Raw genomic sequence first — 18,886 nt, 5'->3', positions numbered from 1 at the left:
GGGACTTTATTCCAGAATGACAAATCCAGCATTGGTTAAGTTTCCCTTCTCTTACTGTGGCTGTACAGATTTTTATCAAGTTGTTGTTTTACCAGGCATTCTGTAGCAGAGGATTCTGTAGGAATGAGAAGAAAGAGTAATGTTCCTCCCTGTCTTCTACTCCATGAACCTCCTAAGGCCAAAGATGCTCTGGTCTACTACTTGTGGTGCTAATTACTTAGGTGTTGCAACCCAGGCTATCTGCCCCAATCCTGATGCTACTATCTTTTTGAGCACCCAGTGTCATTGTTGCTTGATCCATACTTTTTGGCCTTAATTGGCCAATCCAGAAAGGGAGGTCATGTGCTGCACATACTTGACATTCCAGTAACATCACCCACCTGATCTGAAGGACACTAGCACTGTGGTACTTCTTGGTTTTGTCTCCTACCCTTATGGTTTCCAATAGAAGGGAGGTGCCCAATGGAAGCATCACATCCAGAGTAGGGTCAGGGGGCCACGTCCGGTGTGCTGTGGCAGCCAGAACTGCAAACCAGTACACCAAGGGGAAAAAAGAATGACTGCTATACTGAGATTGGTATTTTGCAGGCATAGCCTAAACACATGGCTGCCTACTCCCTGCCCTCCACCGCATCTAACCTCAGTATTTCCCAGCATGCATCATAGTGCCATTTTCCCCTTGTACTGCCGTGCACTGTTTAGTAGCCATACAGCCCTAGTCAGATGGGGGTACCAATTCATTAGCAGGCTGTCTTGGTATTCTTTCTTTAGTTGCTGTATAAGTCACCCATTCATTCATTTAGTGGCTCCATTGGCATGAAAGTGATAATATGCATAAAAAGTTCATATTCCATGAGAATATATACCCATTGTTGTCTTGCTTGGGCAATGAAGGATATTCCTTGGTCAGAGTGAAATCTTTTAGGGCATCCAAAAATATGACATAAGGTTTGTTCAAGGACAGCTATGATAGTTTCAGTCAGCGTCCAAATGTCAGACTGGAATAGGAATACCATAGTCTGAGTAGGTGTTAATGGCAGTGAGGCAGCATCTGTGCTCATGGCTATGGGTTGGTGATACAGTGTGATCAATCTACTAGACCCAGGTGGGTCCCAGTCCTTGGTTAATGTGTCCCAGTTCTCTCTAGATGATTTGAGTATATTGAGAAGAATCATAAGATTGCACTGCATCCTTAGTCTTGGTGTCTTGGTTTATCCCTTGGGCTTTGCCGCATTTTTCACATATGCAGTGGACTCCCATGTCCAGTTCATAGATATAGCCAGTGAGAGATTGTTGCAGCCTGCAAGGCACAGGGTGGATTGGCATAAGAGTGCTACTTATGCTTTTATTTTAAAAGGTCTTTTGTCTTGACTATCCACATGAGTGACATATTTTTTTCTTTATAGACAGTAAGCTGCTGCCTTGGTTCTTTTTCCCATATGGGACATCCCTTAACAGTCTAGTCTTTTAGTTGCCCTTCTCCTGACCATTGACGAGAGCCTGTGAGTTGGTAAAAATGTATCATGGCATGGTGGTAGGGGTGGCCTGTACAGCTGTCACCAAAGCACAGAGCTTGGCCCATTGGATAGAACATCCACATCTTGTCTCAGTCGAAAGATGGCCATCTCTTGGCCAGGTGGCAACTGCAACCCAGCAGACCCTATCTGCTTTAAGTTCCACAGGGCAGTCAGTAAACCATGGCTTACAGTCACCAGGCACAGTTTAAAATCTTGTGCCCTAGGTAGCCTTAGGAGAGGCCAGAGCATCCCCTATAGGTTCTTTGTGCCTTTCTGGTAAGCTGGCTATTTGCTTATGGAGCCTGCTAGTCCCTTGGGATTCTGTCCAGGCCTTATATTGGGTGTACCATTTCCATTTTATGATTGAACTTTGGTATGAACCTTTCTAATTTTATTGGTAGGCTTTGTAATTACCCAAGTGAAAATAGACAGTTCAAGTTGTAGTGTTTGTGTATAGCACTCTGGATGTAAGATGCTCCATCTCTATTAGTGCCCAATAGCAAGCAAGGAAATGTCATTCAAAAGGGGTGTATTGGATGGTAGCTTCTGGAATTTTGCAGATCCAGAGTCCAAGAAGCCAGGGCACCACAGTGGCAATTTCCTGCTGCCACAGACCAATCAGTATGTTAGGGGTGTGTGGAAACCTGCAGTTCCATCAGTCTAGCAAGTTTCAAAGGTCCCCAAAGCTGTGTCTGGGCCATGGCTTGTTGAATAGCTTCCAAGGCCTGCTGCAGCAAAAGACTTCATTTAAAATTGGTGCTTTCGGGGCGCCTGGGTGGCGCAGTCGGTTAAGCATCCGACTTCAGCCAGGTCACGATCTCGCGGTCCGTGAGTTCGAGCCCCGCGTCAGGCTCTGGGCTGATGGCTCGGAGCCTGGAGCCTGTTTCCGATTCTGTGTCTCCCTCTCTCTCTGCCCCTCCCCCGTTCATGCTCTGTCTCTCTCTGTCCCAAAAATAAATAAAAAACGTTGAAAAAAAAAATTTAAAATTGGTGCTTTAAGGGGTACCTGGGTGACTCAGTGGGTTGCGTCTGACTCTTGATTTCAGGTCAGGTCATGATCTCACAGTCAAGACATTGAGCCCTGTATCAGACTCTGTACTGGATGGTGGAGCCTGCTTGAGATTCTCCCTCTCCCTTTTGCCCCTCCCCCATTCGTGTGTGTGTGTGTGTGTGTGTGTGTGTGTGTGTGTGCGCGCGCGTGCGCGCTGTTTTTCTCTCAAAATAAATAAAATTGGCTGCTTTGTGGTTCATCTCAATTAAAGGAGCCAAGAAAGCACCCTGGAGGGACACATGCTCTTTAATTACTCAAAGAGGCCCACTGCTGTTGGGATTCCTTTTTATTAATGGGTGCTGCCGATGCCTATATTTTTGTTTGATTGTCTCTGGGATACTTCTTTAGTTTCCCACCCAAGTGCCCCCTAATAATTGCACCTGATACGCCAGGCCCTGGACTTCATCTAGTTTTATAGTCACATTGGCAGTAATCATTTCATCAGTGACTTAAGTATAGCACTGCAGCCACATGTTTTTCAGTTAGCCCTACTGTCAGAATGTTATTAATGTATTGGATGACTAAAATGTCAATGAGGACTTGGGCTTATTGAAGATCAAGCCCTAGTCAATAATGACATATTACAAGAAATAGAGTAAAAGTGTATGCAGGCTGTTTTGTGTGAATGCTAATTGGTCCTAATCCTCTTCATGCAAAGAGACTGAGTAAAAGTCATTAGCCAGATCAGTAACAGTGTACAAGTTTTCCCTATGGGTTGCCACCATTGTGTACTGATGACAATATCAGGGGCCAAAGCTGGAACTTCTCCATTTAACCTGTGAAAATCTATCAACCTCCATGCTCTGAGGCTTTCCTAACTAGCCAGACAGGGCTGTTATATTATGGCAGGATGGCTATCAGCTCCTCTGCTTATCTTGTCTTGAATTAACAGAATAGTGTCCTTTTCCCCATCATGGATTCAGTATTTTTGTTGAACAGTATGCAGTGGTTTGGGCAACTCTGTAGTTTGCAAGGAATGTACCTGGCCCATTATGCTTGAGTCTGTCCTTGTTGTGGTGCATACCCCTTGAGGTGGCGATGGCATTCAATACTACACATAGTCAGAATGTTAATAACCTAATTATATACTTAGTGGTGGGGACTATAATCATTAGCACACAAAATGGTCCAGAGGACCCTATCCACAAACACACGTGGACTTATCCATCATGGGTAACTACACCATCCTCAACCACCAAAAGCTACTCCTACGAGGACCTAAAATTATTGCCATTGGAGTACCAGTACCCAAGGGCTCCCATAAAAGTCTGAATTCCACCTCCACCTTTCATTCTGTCCTGACAGGGGCATAGGGCCTCTAGTTTCAGGTAGGGACTCAGAGACCTTGGCCCCATCCCTAACTGTGCTGTAGACATTTGAGTCTACTATGCCCCATCATCAAACGTGCACCAGCCAGGGTGCATGAGGCTCCCCTGGGTCCATCCACATCTGTCCTCCACTTACAGAGAAGGAGTTCATTTCAACAGTTTTGTTTTCAGCAATGCCATCAGTGGTTTCACACTAAGTGAAAACTCATCTGATTTGATGTGTGTAGGAAGCCAGGATCAGGAGACATTTCCTACATGGGACCCCTTTACTTCTCTCAGAGATCTATTGTGACCCCTAAGACACCATGTGAGTTGGGAGTTGGCATGAGAGCAGGAAGGCAGTCAAAAGCCAGAATATAGTTTCCATACTCTTTTGAGAACCCACCTCACATTTCCACCCTCATCCATTGCACCAGCTCATCCTTGTTGTTAGATAATCCACATCCCATTTGTCATCATATGTCCAGAGGGAGAGACCAGTAGTTCAGTCAGTCCATCACTACTACCCCATCTACAGAACTGGCAAGTCTTTTCAGTGGGGCTAGCCCTTTTGTGTCCACCATTTCATGGTGTTTTATTAGCAGCTCTGGATCTCTTGGTAAGGAAGTATTCCAGGCCCAAGGCCCATTCTTATGCAGCTAAATTGGGGGTCTTTACCAAGTTGAGGGTCTAAAGACGGCATGCATAAGACTGCCTTACCCAAGGGTACATAACAAGTCCCTTTCAATATTACTTCCTCTCTTCTTACCAAATTAAAAAAAAGAAAAAGGAAAAAAATGCATACAAGGAAACTTTTGGAAGTGATGGATATGTTATTGCCTTGATTGTAATATCATGCATGTACACATATGTCCAGATTCATCAAACAAACATGAATTTTTTCCTTGTGTATCTGTTATGTCTCACTAAAATTCTTAAAAATAAAAAAGACTTCCTTCTCTCTACTCTCTTCCACTTGCTGCATACAAACACATCTTCTTTTTGTATACAATTTACGTATTTTTTATAATTTACATCCAAGTTAGCACATGGTGGAACAATTTCATAAGTAGATTCCTTAAGCCCCTTTCCCGTTTAGCCCATCCCCCTCCACAACTCCTCCAGCAACCCTCTGTTTGTTCTCTATATTTAAGGGTCTCTTATGTTTTGTCCCCCTTCGTGTTTTTATATTATTTTTGCTTCCCTTGTTCATGTTTTGTATCTTACAGTCCTCATATGAGTGAAGTCGTATGATTTTTGTCTTTCTCTGACTAATTTTGCTTAGCATAATACCCTCTTATTCCATCCACGTAGTTGCAAATGGCAAGATTTTATTCTTTTTGATTGCCGCATAATACTCCATTGTATATAAATACACCACATCTTTTTGACCCATTCATTCATCCATCAGTGGACATTTCAACTCTTTGGCTGTTGTTGATAGTGCTGCTATAAACATTCGGGTGCATGTGTCCATTAGAAACAGCGTACCTGTATCCCTTGAATGAATACCTAGTAGTTCAATAGCTGGGTTATGTAGGGTAGTTCTATTTTTAATTTTTTGAGGAATCTCCATACTGTTTTCCAGAGTGGCTGCACCAGTTTGGATTCCCACCAGCAGTGCAAAAGAGATCCTCTTTTTTTTTTAAACACTTAATTCATTTTTGAAAGAGAGAGCACAAAGGGGGGAGGGCTAGAGAGAGAGAGGTAGACACAGAACCTGAAGCAGGCTCCAGGTTCTGAGCTGTCAGCACAGAGCCTGATGTGGGGCTCGAACTCACGGACCATGAGATTATGACCTGAGCCGAAGTCGGCTGCTTAACCGACTGAGCCACCCAGGCACCCCCAAAAGAGATCCTTTTTCTCCACATCCTCAACAACATCTGTTGTTGCCTGAGTTGTTAATGTTAGCCATTCTGACAGTGTGTGGTAGTATCTCAGTGTGGTTTTGATTTGTATTTCCCTGATGATGAGTGATGTTGAGCATTTTTTCATGTGTCAGTTGGCCATCTGGATGTCTTCTTTGGAGAAGTGTCTATTCCTGTCGTTTGCCCATTTCTTTACAGGATTATTTGTTTTTTGGCTGTTGAGTTTGATAAGTTCTCTATAGATTTTGGATACCAACCCTTTATCTGGTATGTCATTTGCAAATATCTTCTTCTATTCTGCCAGTTGCCTTCTAGTTTTGCTGATTGTTTCCTTCCCTGTGCAGAAGCTTTTTATTTTGATGAGGTCCCAGCAATTGTTTTGCTTTTGTTTCCCTTGCCTCCAGAGACGTGTTGAGTAAGAAGTTGCTGCAGCCAAGGTCAAAGAAGTTTTTGCCTGCTTTCTCCTCGAGGATTTTGATGGCTTCCTGTCCTATGTTTAGGTCTTTCATCCATTTTGAGTTTATTTTTGTGTATGGTGTAAGAACGTGGTCCGGGTTCATTCTACTGCGTGTCGCTGTCCAGTTTTCCCAGCACCATTTGCTGAAGAGACTGTCTTTATTCCATTGGATATTGTTTTCTGCTTTGTCAAAGATTAGTTGACCATATGTTTGTGGGTCCATTTCTGGGTTCTCTATTCCGTTCCATTGATCTGAGTGTCTGTTCTTGTGCCAGTACCATACTGTCCAGATGATTACAGCTTTGTAATATAGGTTGAAGTCCGGGATTGTGATGCCTCCTGCTTTGGTTTTCTTTTTCAAGGTTGCTTTGGCTATTTGGGATCTTTTCTGGTTCCATACAAATCTTAGGATTGTTTGTTCTAGCTCTGTGAAGAATGATGGTGTTATTTGGTAGGTATTGCATTGAGTATGTAGATTGCTTTGGGTAATATTGACATTTTAACAATATTCTTCCTATCTAGGAGCATGGAATCTTTTCCCAGTTTTTTGTGTCTTCTTCAATTTCTTTCATAAGCTTTCTATAGTTTTCAGTATATATAGATTTTTCACCTCTTTGGTTAGATTTATTCCTAGGTATTTTATGGGTTTTGGTGTAATTGTAAATGGGACCAATTCCTTGATTTCTCTTTCTGTTGCTTCATTCTTGGTGTATAGGAATGCAACTGATTTCTATGCATTGATTTTATATCCTGTGACTGCTGAATTCATTGATCAGTTCTAGCAGTTTTTTGATGGAATCTTTGGGGTTTTCCATGTAGAGTATCTTGTCATCTGTGAAGAGTGAAAGTTTGAACTCCTCCTGCCTGATTTGGATGCTTTTTACTTCTTTGTGTTGTCTGATTGCTGAAGCTAAGACTTCCAATACTAGGTTAAAAAACAGTGGCGAGAGTGGACATCCCTGTCTTGTTCCTGATCTTAGCGGGGAAAGCTCTCAGTTTTTCCCCATTGAGGATGATATTAATGTTGGATCTTTCATATATGGCTTTATTATCTCAGGCTATGATCCTTTTATCCCTACTTTCTTGAGGGTTTTTATCAAGAAAGAATGCTGTATTTTGTCAAATGCTTTCTCTGCATCTTTTGAGAAGATCATGTGGCTCTTGTCCTTTCTTCTATTGATGTGATGAATCACATTTATTGTTTTGTGGATATTGAACCAGCCCTGCTTCCCAGGTATAAATCCTACTTGGTGATGGTGAATAATTTTTTTAATGTATTGTTGGATCCAGTTGGCTAATATCTTGTTGAGGATTTTTGCATCCATGTTCATCAGGGAAATTGGTCTATAGTTCTCCTTTTTAGTGGGGTCTTTGTGTGGTTTTGGATCAAGGTAATGCTGGCTTCATAGAGTTTGGAAGTTTTCCTTTCATTTCTTTTTTTTGGAACAGTTTCAAGACAACAGGTGTCAACTCCTCCTTATATGTTTGGTAGAATTCCCCTGGAAAGCCATCTGGCCCTGGACTCTTGTTTTTTGGAAGATTTTTTTATTACTTATTTGATTTTTTTACTGGTTATGGGTCTGTTCAAATTTTCTATTTCTTCCTGTTTCAGTTTTGGTAGTGTATATGTTTCTAGCAATTTACCCATTCCTTCCAGATTGCCCATTTTATTGGCATATAACTGCTCATAATAATGTCTTATTATTGTTTGTATTTCTGCTGCAAACACATCCTCTTCTTGACAGGCCACCTGCATTTGGTTCATTTTAACTCTTTCACTGTATTCCTATTGGGAGTATTCATATAACACAAATGCATTTTAGTAAAAATTAGCATTTCTTCTAGAAGCATGAATTATTGTCCCTTAAAAACACAACTCATTATGATATCATGCTACACAATAATTTTTACAGCTCTTAACATTTTCTTTCAAAAGGAATTTTGCAAAAATGTTGATTAGTTAGAGCGTCTGACAAATATGCCCAGCCTCTTCATTCAGCAAATCATTTCATCTGTGTTTCTTTTCTGTTTTCATATATTTGTATATTTATTCATTCAAAATTATTTATTGAGAAGCAACTATGTATTAGGCACTGTGTTAAACAGTATTCACATTTGAATAGAATTTTGTGTAATGGAAGACAACAATGCTTTTAGATAGTATAATAGAAATAAGCTTCAGAGTATAGTAGAAACCCAAAATAGATCCATTACCAAAAAGGCAACTGGAGTTTTCATCTAAGTTATTTTATAGTTTCTAAAGTGCTGTCATGGGTTCCATCTTATTTAATTAAGTTCCTGCATTGTGGGCAGGGCATGTTATAGGTAAAGAACCAAGACTTAGGAAGAGAGGCAGTCAGTTGAGAGGCATGACTGGATAAAGTGAAGTATGATTCAGTTAGTGTCTTTGCTCTACCTATATTTGGCTGTGGAATGTGGATAGTCATTTCATCTTTGATGGCTTTCTTCTCTTTTTTTTTTCTTTTATTTTTTTAATGTTTATTTTTGAGAGAGACAGAGCGCGAGCTGGGATGGGGCAGAGAGGGAGACATAGAATCTGAAGCAGGTTCCAGGCTCCAAGCTGACAGCACAGAACCTGATGCAAGGCTTGAATCCATGAGCCACAAGATCATGACCTCAGCCTAAGTCAAATGCTTAACCTGCTGAGCCACGCAGACGCCCTGATGGCCTATTTTCAAATCTATAATTGGAAAGAAGTGAGGAAACTACCTATATGCTATCTTAGATCTGGGGTTGTGATTTTATGCTGGGACAGCTCTCCTTAGTCTTTGGCTCATCCATTGTTGATTTCTTGGGAGTAAATATATCACATAATACTTTTTTTGGGTTTTCCCTATCTTGCCTCCAGGAAGACCATCTCCTTTGAGCCATCTCCATGAATCTCTGGACTGCCCTTTGACTTTGCTGCTCATTAACATATTTATGCCTCCCTTGCGTCTAATGGTTACGTAATTCTACCTTGTCTCTGCTATTCTGTGCTCTTATCTGCATCGCTACCAGAAGCTAAATTTTGAGTGTCTCCTGTCAGCCCTAGTCTATAGAACACTATCACTCTGGATCTTCTCAGTAATGTCTGTGCACCCATCATCAGTATTTCAGTATTTTCCTTATTACCTTGGTAAACAGAGTATTCTCTGGGCCCTTATGAGGAACATATTCAACTGGTAGGTCTTCTGAGCTTATATAATAGATCCTATCCGGCATGCTTTTCTTTGTCTTTAAATTTCTTCCTTTCTCATTGTGCCACAGTGATTCTGGCATCTCTGTTTCATTTAATATTCACCATTGCTTTTTCCTAGAGCTATCCAGCAATGTGTTAGGCCATTTCCAAAGGCCCTTACAGGGCCTTACATCCTCTTTCAAAGGAGACTGCCCTTTATCCAAAAAGTCTCCCACATTCTGTTTTCTGTTCCCACACCCTCAGCAACCACTGACATATTCTCCTGGTTCTTGCTGGTTCAAGTTGCCCCCTTCCTATAGCACTCCGTAGCATATATTGAGTTACTAATTTCATATTAAAGGGTCATCTTAGAGGTCGTCCTGCCCTGGAGCAAGGAGATTGGGCTGTTTTATCCTGTATCATTCCCCACTGGCTGTAGGCCTTATCATGGTGGAGGGAAAGGGTTTAGACAGGAGGACACTGTGGAGCATAACCTCCCAGGAATCTTTGTGCTGGGTGATTCCTTTCAAGCATGGTCATTTCTCTAGAGAGAGGTGCAGCTATGAACCATTAGCAGTCAACACAGGAGCAAGTAGGAAGATTAGCCTTGTATATTAGGATATGGGGATCTGGGTGGGGCATCAACAGCATCTACTACAGGTGTCTCAAGTTCCTCCTATGTGGTCGAGACTTTACCAACAAACATCATCTCATTCAGTGATATGCTAGAGATAACTTGAATCAGGTTACAAGACATTATGCACATCCCCTTGCAAATACGAGTTCCATAGCATCTGTTGTTGGTAGCTTGAAACTGACTATAGATGGAGTATTTACATCATAGAAATCTGCAAATGCAACAGTTCAGGGCCCCATCCCCCAGAACTGGTTGTTCAAACTTTGACCAGCATACACCTGTATTTAATCCTTGCTACAACCTTATGAAGTTGGTTTCACCATTTAATAAATGAGAAAACTGAGGATCAGAGTGATTAATATACTTGCCATCTCTCATGTTGCTAATAAGCTATAGAATTCAAAATTAAATCTAGTTTTGTTTGATTCTAGAATGTGGACTTCTGTTATAGCACATTGCTTTCTTTTTTGAATCCTTTGAGAGAGTTGGCTAAGTTTCTAAGTGATCGTCAATATACTTTGATCACAAACATTTTCTATTCCAAGTTAATGGCTTTATTGAAGATACTCCTCTAGTAAATAGCAGCCTCAGGACATTTCACTTTATCAGTTTGTTTCTGTTTTAAGCATTCTTCTCTTTACCTGTTTTCTTTCCTAACTCCTCTTTGTGGAATGTAAAATGCACCCAGAAAATATTTGTTAAATGAAAAAATGATGACCCTATAATATGAAATTAGTTTTTTCTACGGGATTATTTAATAGTTACATAAAGGGCAAATTAGCATACCCTGCTCTAATTAAAATCATAGGTTAAACATTTTCCCAAAATGCCACAGTACTGTGGGAGAAATACTCTATGTTGAATCAGAGTTGATAAATGTTTGAAAAAGGTGTAGCTTACTCTCAAGCAACTAAGGGATTTTCAGTGCATTTTTAATTAAATAGAAGTGCAACACAGACTATACAATTGTTCAGTTCTATCCTATGTTGAGTTACATTATTATGTAAATTGAATAGTTAAGCTGAAAATTACTTTAGTCTTCACATAGACTTAAATCTTTTCAACTTCTGTGGTGTGGAATTGACTTCTTCTGTTGTGTTTTTATTTGTATTTCTGAAGCAAGGAGAAGTCAGACTGAAATGTTTGAAAGCTCTACAAAGTCTATATACCAATAGAGAATTATTCCCCAAGTTGGAGTTATTCACTAACCGATTCAAGGTAAGCATCAAAAATGCTTAGCTTATTTTGTTTTTTACTTTTAACATGCTAGTTCTAGCTAGTTTAGCAAATAACCTTACCATAACAAGTGTTTAACTCATATTCTTTTCTACATATTTTTTAAATAAGCCTGTATTAAATAGATTAATGAATCTCTGCTTTACAAAAGATATTACCAACATGAGTTCTTATGTATTGCCTTCAGCAGAAGGCTCTCCTGCTTTAAAATAATATTTTCTTTATATACAACTTTTTATAATTATATTAATTTTGTACATGAAGTGTTACTAGTCTCGGTGTTAGGGAATGCCAGTTGATGAGAAAGATTTTAGATTATGAACATTTATCCTAACCACCTCCTTTATATGTGTAAGACTATGATAATATGGTTTTAAGAGTAAAGCTTTCTATTTAATCTACCATTAATCTTGCATATACTTCCCAAAGATATTCTCTTGGGTCAGTCCCAATTTATTTTCTGCTCATGTTTCATTTGATTTTTAACTTTTTTTTCAGGATCGCATTGTATCAATGACACTTGATAAGGAATATGATGTTGCTGTGGAAGCTATTCGATTGGTTACTCTGATACTTCAGTAAGTATATTTGTTAATAATTTAATCTTGATATTTTAATGTCTTTTTCCCAGCTTTATTGATGTACTTCACATACATAACCCTAATATGTATTGTTATCACATTAGATTCTACTTTTACATTTTAAGGAAATGTTTTCTGTTTTTCTCTCTTTTTGTTTTTTATTTTGACTTTGTTTATTTCTTCAATGTAAAAGTTTTCTTTTGCAGTCCAGAGGAAATATCAGCAAAGTAAATACCTTTCTATTTTTAAAAAGAGAGCAAGAAAGAGAAGGTATCCAAAGGGATAGGTTTTTCAAATAGGCTTCTTTGGAATGGTATAGAAGTAGGGGAAGGGAAATAAGCCATTTAAATTGTGTCATTCGTATGATAGAGATTTTTTTAATAGCAGTAGTTTTTATCTATAGAGCTTTGACTAAAAACTGGGAAGAATGCATGTGAGAGAATGCATATCTTAGCAAAATCATTACAAATCCTTCTCCCAGTTTGTTACATTGTTTCTATCATACACCATGTACCATCTGTACCATGTCTACTGTTTTGATCTTTTTTACCCCTTTATGCTCTAGTACCATATTCTTTATCATTGTAGCTCTATGATATATGTTACAAGCAAGACCTCCCCTTTTTGGTTGATTCCTTTTTCTTTGCCTTTCTTTTTAAAACCACTAGCTACCTGTGGATTATTTTTCTTCTGTATGATTTTTTTAAGTACATTTGTCTAATTCCTCAAAAACTTCGGCATTTTAAATATTAGAATTGCATTTGGGGTGCCTGGGTGGCTCGGTTGGTTAAGTATCTGACTTCGGCTCAGGTCATGACAATCTTGTGGTTCATGGGTTCGAGCCCCACGTTAGGCTCTGTGCTGATAGCTCAGAGCCTGGAACCTGCTTCAGGTTTTGTGTCTCCCTCTCTCTGCCCCTGCCCCACTCACACTCTGTCTCAAAAATGAATAAATGTTAAAAAAATTTTTTTTTTAATATTAGAACTGCATTTGTTACCGAACAATCTTTCATTCCTAACTGCTAACTCGGGAAGCCAAATGAGTAAACCTTAGTGTTCTGCTGCAGCCATACTTCTTCCCGAGGAATAATGAAGCAACTGGACAAATCGAAAGCATAGCTCCTGTCTAGATTTGCCAACACTGTTGCCAAACGAACTCAGAGAAACTCATTGTAAGAGAAGCCAGTACTCAAGAGATGAGGGCTTGGAAAAGAGAAGGGAGAAGTTTATTCGGGGTGCTGGCAGCCGAGGGACATGGCAAGCTCAGGTCTTACCAACTGACTTCTCCATCAGCAAGATGGACACCTAGAGTTTTATAGGGAGAGGCTCTGGGGGGGTACGTACAAGAGAGCAGGCAAATAGCGCATCATCGTGGACGAGGATCAGTATGTGTTCAGCCCACCATCATGGACAGGGAAGGGATGTGTGGGGTGTGGTCTTCCCAGGCATTCTGTTACTATCAGGGCTTTTCTGGTCTGGCAGTAAGGATGTTCCAGTCATTGCAAAACACCTTTAGCAGTGGTGCCTCAAGAAGCTGTGATAGGAAATCATCACAATGGGTTTGGTTAGAACATGTTTGGTGAGAGTTAAGCTGTCTTGTCTGTTTTTGGTTTTAACTGTTGAGGTCTGTGGTTGAGGAAAAGGGCTGTAACACATTGAATTTTATGATAGATTTAGGAGAGAATTCAGTTTTTTACAATTTTGTGTCATTTATGCATTAAAATGATGCATTTCTCTATTCAAATCTCATTAGATATTCTACATACGGTTTAATTTTTTCATAAAAGTATTTCTTAGGTCAATTCTGAAATATTTTATGGTTTTGTTCTTATATGATTAGTATTTAGTGTTAATGATATTTTCTACCTGATTATTGCTGAGACACAGAAATGTTTAATTTTTATGTTAGTCTTATACGTGCAACCTGTTAGAACTCTCATGTATTCTGATGAATTGTCGATTCTTTAGAGTTACTATGTAGATGATTATATATCACCTGCAAACAATTTCAGTTTTGTCTCATTTCCTCCCCTTAAAACTTTGGCTTCATTCTCGTGCTAATTGCATTAGGCAGGACTTTGAACACTGTAATGTACCACTGAGAGTGAATCTTTTTGTTCTTGTTCTAGGATGGCATCTAAAGTTCTTGTTGCTGTGATTTCTAAGATAGGTTTTTGATATATGATAGAAATCCCTTTGTATTATAAGTTTTCTGGGAGATTCCTTTCATGTATTGATGAGACTGAATGAAATTAACAATTTGGTGGTAAATCACCGTGGCATTTCTAGAATAAATCATATTTGAACAGAATATATTTGGTTTTATTGTGCTTTGCTTGAATACAGTGTCATATTTAATATCTTGGGATTTTCACATCTGTGTTTATGTCTAAATTTGACAGAATTTTTTTGTCCTTTATCCAATTTTGAAATCTAGGTTTTATCCTCTTTGTAAAATTATCTTCAGTAATTTCTTGCCTTCCCTTTCTGAAACAAATGTTCTGTGACAGATTAATACTTCCTTGCAATTTTGAGAGTATACTCTTATCAAAGCCATGTTACTTTTGAATTTGAGGAAAAAAAGTCTTTGATTCCCATTTTTACTTCTTCATTGGTTATCTGTCTAAATTAACTTTTATTTCTTATTGTACTAATTTTGGCTTTTAGAAACATTTTTTATATATCAGTTTCATCACAGTTTTTAAATTTTACAGTTGATATTTTTATTACTCTATAAAACTGTGCTATTTCTCTTTTTCATCTATTTTATTTGTATCCTCTTTTTGTTGATCAGTCATGTCTGTCTTACTATTTTTGTTTTTGAGAGACAGAGAACTTGAGCAGGGGAGGGGCAGAAGGAGAGAGAATCTTAAGCAGGTTCCATGCTCAGTACAGAGCCTAACGCAGAGCTCAATATCATGACCATTGGATCATGACCTTAGCCAAAATCAAGAGTCAGATGCTTAACTGCCTGAGTTCCCAGGCACCCCTATCTTACCTTCTTTTTAATGAACTAGCTTCTTTAAGTCATTTGTTTCATGTTTTCCAATAATTATACTTAAAGTAATAAATACGTTTTTAGTACTCTTTTACTACTTTTCAAAAAAATTGGACATGAAGTGTTTGTATATACATTTAGTGAAAAATATTTTGATTATTTTTATGATTACTGATTTAATTATGGATTATTCAGTGGTAGGTTTCTGTTCCTTCCAAATCAGATTGTCTTAAGTTGTCCTTTTTTATTTTATTGTATTATCTGAGAATGTGTTCTGAGTGGTTTGGTCATTTTTCTGTATTTTCTAAATATGAGTGGTTTGGTCATTTTTCTGTATTTTCTAAATATGTTTTAAAAACAACTAACTGCGTGTACAGTTATGTATTTATATTCATTACTTTGAATTTATTTAAATTACCTATATCTTTGAACTTTTTTCCTTTTCAAGTCTATTTTAAAATATTTGACACCCTAGTTATTGTTTCCTTGTAAATTTCACAAACTTACCAGTATCTTTCCCTCAAATAAAAAAATACTTGACATTCACCTGTCTGTTTTGTTGGAATTATCTGGAGTTTAAGATATGTATTGTTAAGGGTGTGTGTGTGTGTCCATCCATCCTTGTGTGTCCTTTATCTAGTTTCAATACTTGCTCATTTAGACAAGAGTAAACTTCTCTTTGATATTTCTTCATCCTTTGTTTCTGTGGAAGAGTAATTATTTCGTAGACTTCTCCAAGATTATTTCTCCTATTGGTTTATTTCTTGAAGAATGTTTCAAATCATCTGAGACCTTGTTGGCTAAAAAATCCTACTTTCTTCACACTTCAGAAAATGGTTTGGCTGGTTTCAAAAGTCTAGTTTTAAGGTTCTTTTCTCCATTTTCATTGGAGGAGATTTGGGTACAACCTTCTTTAAAAGGTACAGTTATGGCCCTCCAGCTCTATCAGATATCCTGATTCATTAGGTACATTGGTCCTTTTAGGGATTCCTCAGAGATCTCTCCCCACTTTAGGTATTTGTGACTTCAATTTCCCGAGTAGATGGTACCTCCTCTGGCTATTTACTTTTGAGTCTCAGCCCCTGACTTTCATATTTCCTCTGTTGGAGTTGCTTGCCCTATAGGTAGTCTTGTTGGGCAAAGTCTTTTAAAACTATTCAGACTGGCTCCCTTTAAGTATTCCGTATCCAGCCTACAGGTAACACAGCCATTTATGAATGGTCCCCTTGTACCCCTTCTCATCTTAATTTACTTCCATGCGTTGCTCCAGTCAGCTTTTCACATTTACACTTTTTTAAGTTTTACACCTGGTACCATTTCCTTAAACCTCCTCACAATTGTAAGGGATGTTTATAAAATTTTTATAGTGGTTCTCTGAAACTTTGGCTCTAATTTCTCTGGGGGAGGTTTCGGAGTTACACAATACTCTGACATTTTCTCTTGAAAGAAATACTCTCTATCCATTGTATTGCTCAATCCCCTGATTTCTATTTGTATATTATTTTTGTGAGTAATGAGCTGAGGATCACAAAACCAGCTTTCTAGTCTTTGACAGCGTTTGTATGAAATGATCTGGCCTTATTTCTCTTGGCTTTGGGGATCTCTATCAAAATAACATGTAAAGTCACATGTAATCCTGTTATATCTCCATTAAATTCTTTTTCTATCTGTTAATTTTCCTTCTTTGGGTATAGATTATTTTCTTTTCACTTATAAATTTGGGTTCCTGAGTTATCTCATTAAATTTTGTTTCCTGTGAGTTTAACTTTCTCGTAAAGGTATTAGCTAATTTAGCTGATGTCATCATATAATTGGGGGAAGGAATAAAACTTAGGCCTTAGCCTTGTACCTCTCCTCATAATTTAGGAGTATGAGTTGGACATGGGCAAAACATTTCTGCTTCAAGACAGAAAACCTCTGGTTATAATTTGTAACTTCTCCTTGACAGTGTTAAAACTGTCTCCTTCAGTGGTAATCTCATGCCTCTCAGAGTATGAAAGGGAAATACAGGGACGTTTAGGTCATGGGCTAGCCAGTCTGCCTAAACATACTGTTAATTTTTCAGTGCCTCTTGGTTCCAACACAACCCTATTGTAACCCTCTCATGCTATATTTGGCTACTGTTTTTGCTTCACAGTGGAATTAGAACAGGCATTGATGAGAGGGGGAAAAAATATACTTTAAAAAAAAAAATGCTCTAACCTGTTTGCCATCCTTGATATGCAGCCCTTTTTCATTCAGAACTACAGCCTCTTATACTGTGATGCAACTACCTTCTTTTGCTGCAAAGGTTACTCTGATTTTCTGGTTATTTGACAGTTCCTTCAACTTCCTCTTCTGAGGCATATCTAGGATTGAATTCTGAGGAATGAACTTATACCCCTACATCTTGTCAAGTACCTGTACAGCCTGAGAATTCTGTACTTTATTCATTGTTCATCTTTAATTGTATCAGACCTTTTTAAACATGTTAATAGTCAGGAAATGGATGTTCCTTTTTTGGAAAAAAAAAATTAAAAACACATTGCTGAAATGGCTCCTACTTTAAGAATACATGAATAGAAAGATGAGGAATTTGTGTAAGTGAAGGAATGGTTTTGACTACTGAATCCACTTTATATAGAAAGAAGACAAAGTGGTATTGTAAATATAGTGATAAAATATAATTTAAAATGGACATTTTTCTGGGACACCTGGCTGGTTCAGTCAGTGGATCATGTAACTCTTGATCTTGAGTTCGTTAGTTCAGGCCCCATATTGAATGTAGAGCTTATTACTTAAAAAGAAAGAGAGAGGGAGCAAGGAAGTAAGAAAAGAAAGAAAGACAGTTCTGGAAAGAAGAGTTACCTACTATAATAATAATTTAACCGTGAAATGGACAGATATATTCCTAGTGCCTGTCAACAAAAATGTTAGGCACATTTAAAGAAATTTAGCTAATTTGGGCTGCTATATCCCAAGGTGTACGTACCATGGGTGTCTATGTGTGGAAAGAAACGTGGACGTTTTATTTTCTTATTTTATCTGTATTTTCTGAATTTTACATAATGATGATTAGGTATATTTTATAATGAAAGAGAAATATACTTTCAAAGTAAGATTAAAAGAGACAAAAATAAAGTCAGTATGCCTTGAGCTTTTATGAACTTTACAAAATTTAAATAGAGATAGAACTGAAAGTAAACATTTATTTTGGCTCAGATGTTGCTTTCTGAATTTTTCAGTGGAAGTGAAGAAGCTCTTTCCAATGAAGACTGTGAAAATGTTTACCACTTGGTGTACTCAGCACATCGCCCTGTTGCTGTGGCAGCTGGAGAATTCCTTCACAAAAAGTGAGTTAATGATCTTTGAAAACAGTTTCTAATTTTGCATTTTGTTTTGTTGTTGTTTTAGAGTTAGTGGAAGAAAGTAATAGTGACTAAAAACAGTGCTACAAGTGGCCACTTCAAATTCTGGGGACTATAATTTTCTTACAACCTTATGTGCATATCACGAATCAGATCCGCATAAGACTGATGTCCCTTGTGACATACTCCTTTTCCCTGAAATCTAAAAGGATGGTTCTCAGCTAGAGGTGTGAGTGGAGATTGGGGAAGTGCATGAAGTTTATAAAAGCTCCACATGAAGTTTATAATTTATATTTCATTTCACCAGGGTTTTTTTTCCCCCCTCTCTTAAATTCTTAGTTCTCATCACCTTCTCAACATTTGTAATCTAAAATCACCTTCAAAATGCCTTCCAACTTTTCATGTTTTTTTTGACTCTTTCTATGGGGGTGAAGATTATTTTGACCAGTAATTTATAGTGATTCTGAAAGCTATACAGTTGCGGTTTAATTAAAAAGCAAAACTTTTATCTTATTACTGAAAAGGCTTGAGCTAATGAGATTTTATGAGTATAATTGTTCTTTTTTTTTTTTTTAATTTTTTTTTTTTTCAACATTTATTTACTTTTTGGGACAGAGAGAGACAGAGCATGAACGGGGGAGGGGCAGAGAGAGAGGGAGACACAGAATCGGAAACAGGCTCCAGGCTCTGAGCCATCAGCCCAGAGC

General features: G+C 38.2%; 1 protein-coding gene across 3 annotated transcripts in view; it reads left to right on the top strand.

Annotated features, from left to right (window-relative positions):
- STAG1 (STAG1 cohesin complex component) overlaps window positions 1-18,886 on the top strand; it is a 410,134-nt gene that overhangs the window by 288,690 nt on the left and 102,558 nt on the right. For all 3 annotated transcript variants that reach the window (XM_040480255.1, XM_040480256.1, XM_040480257.1), the window contains 3 exons: window positions 11,138-11,236; window positions 11,753-11,832; window positions 18,057-18,164. In XM_040480255.1, coding sequence (XP_040336189.1) covers window positions 11,138-11,236; window positions 11,753-11,832; window positions 18,057-18,164 — 287 coding nt within the window. The remainder of the gene's footprint in view (window positions 1-11,137; window positions 11,237-11,752; window positions 11,833-18,056; window positions 18,165-18,886) is intronic.

The sequence above is a fragment of the Herpailurus yagouaroundi genome, unplaced genomic scaffold (genome assembly GCF_014898765.1).
Source record: "Herpailurus yagouaroundi ecotype Mexico unplaced genomic scaffold, PumYag 159, whole genome shotgun sequence".
Lineage (NCBI taxonomy): Eukaryota > Metazoa > Chordata > Mammalia > Carnivora > Felidae > Herpailurus > Herpailurus yagouaroundi.
Note: the sequence above shows the minus strand (reverse complement) of the source record. Positions and strands in the feature narration are given on the sequence as shown.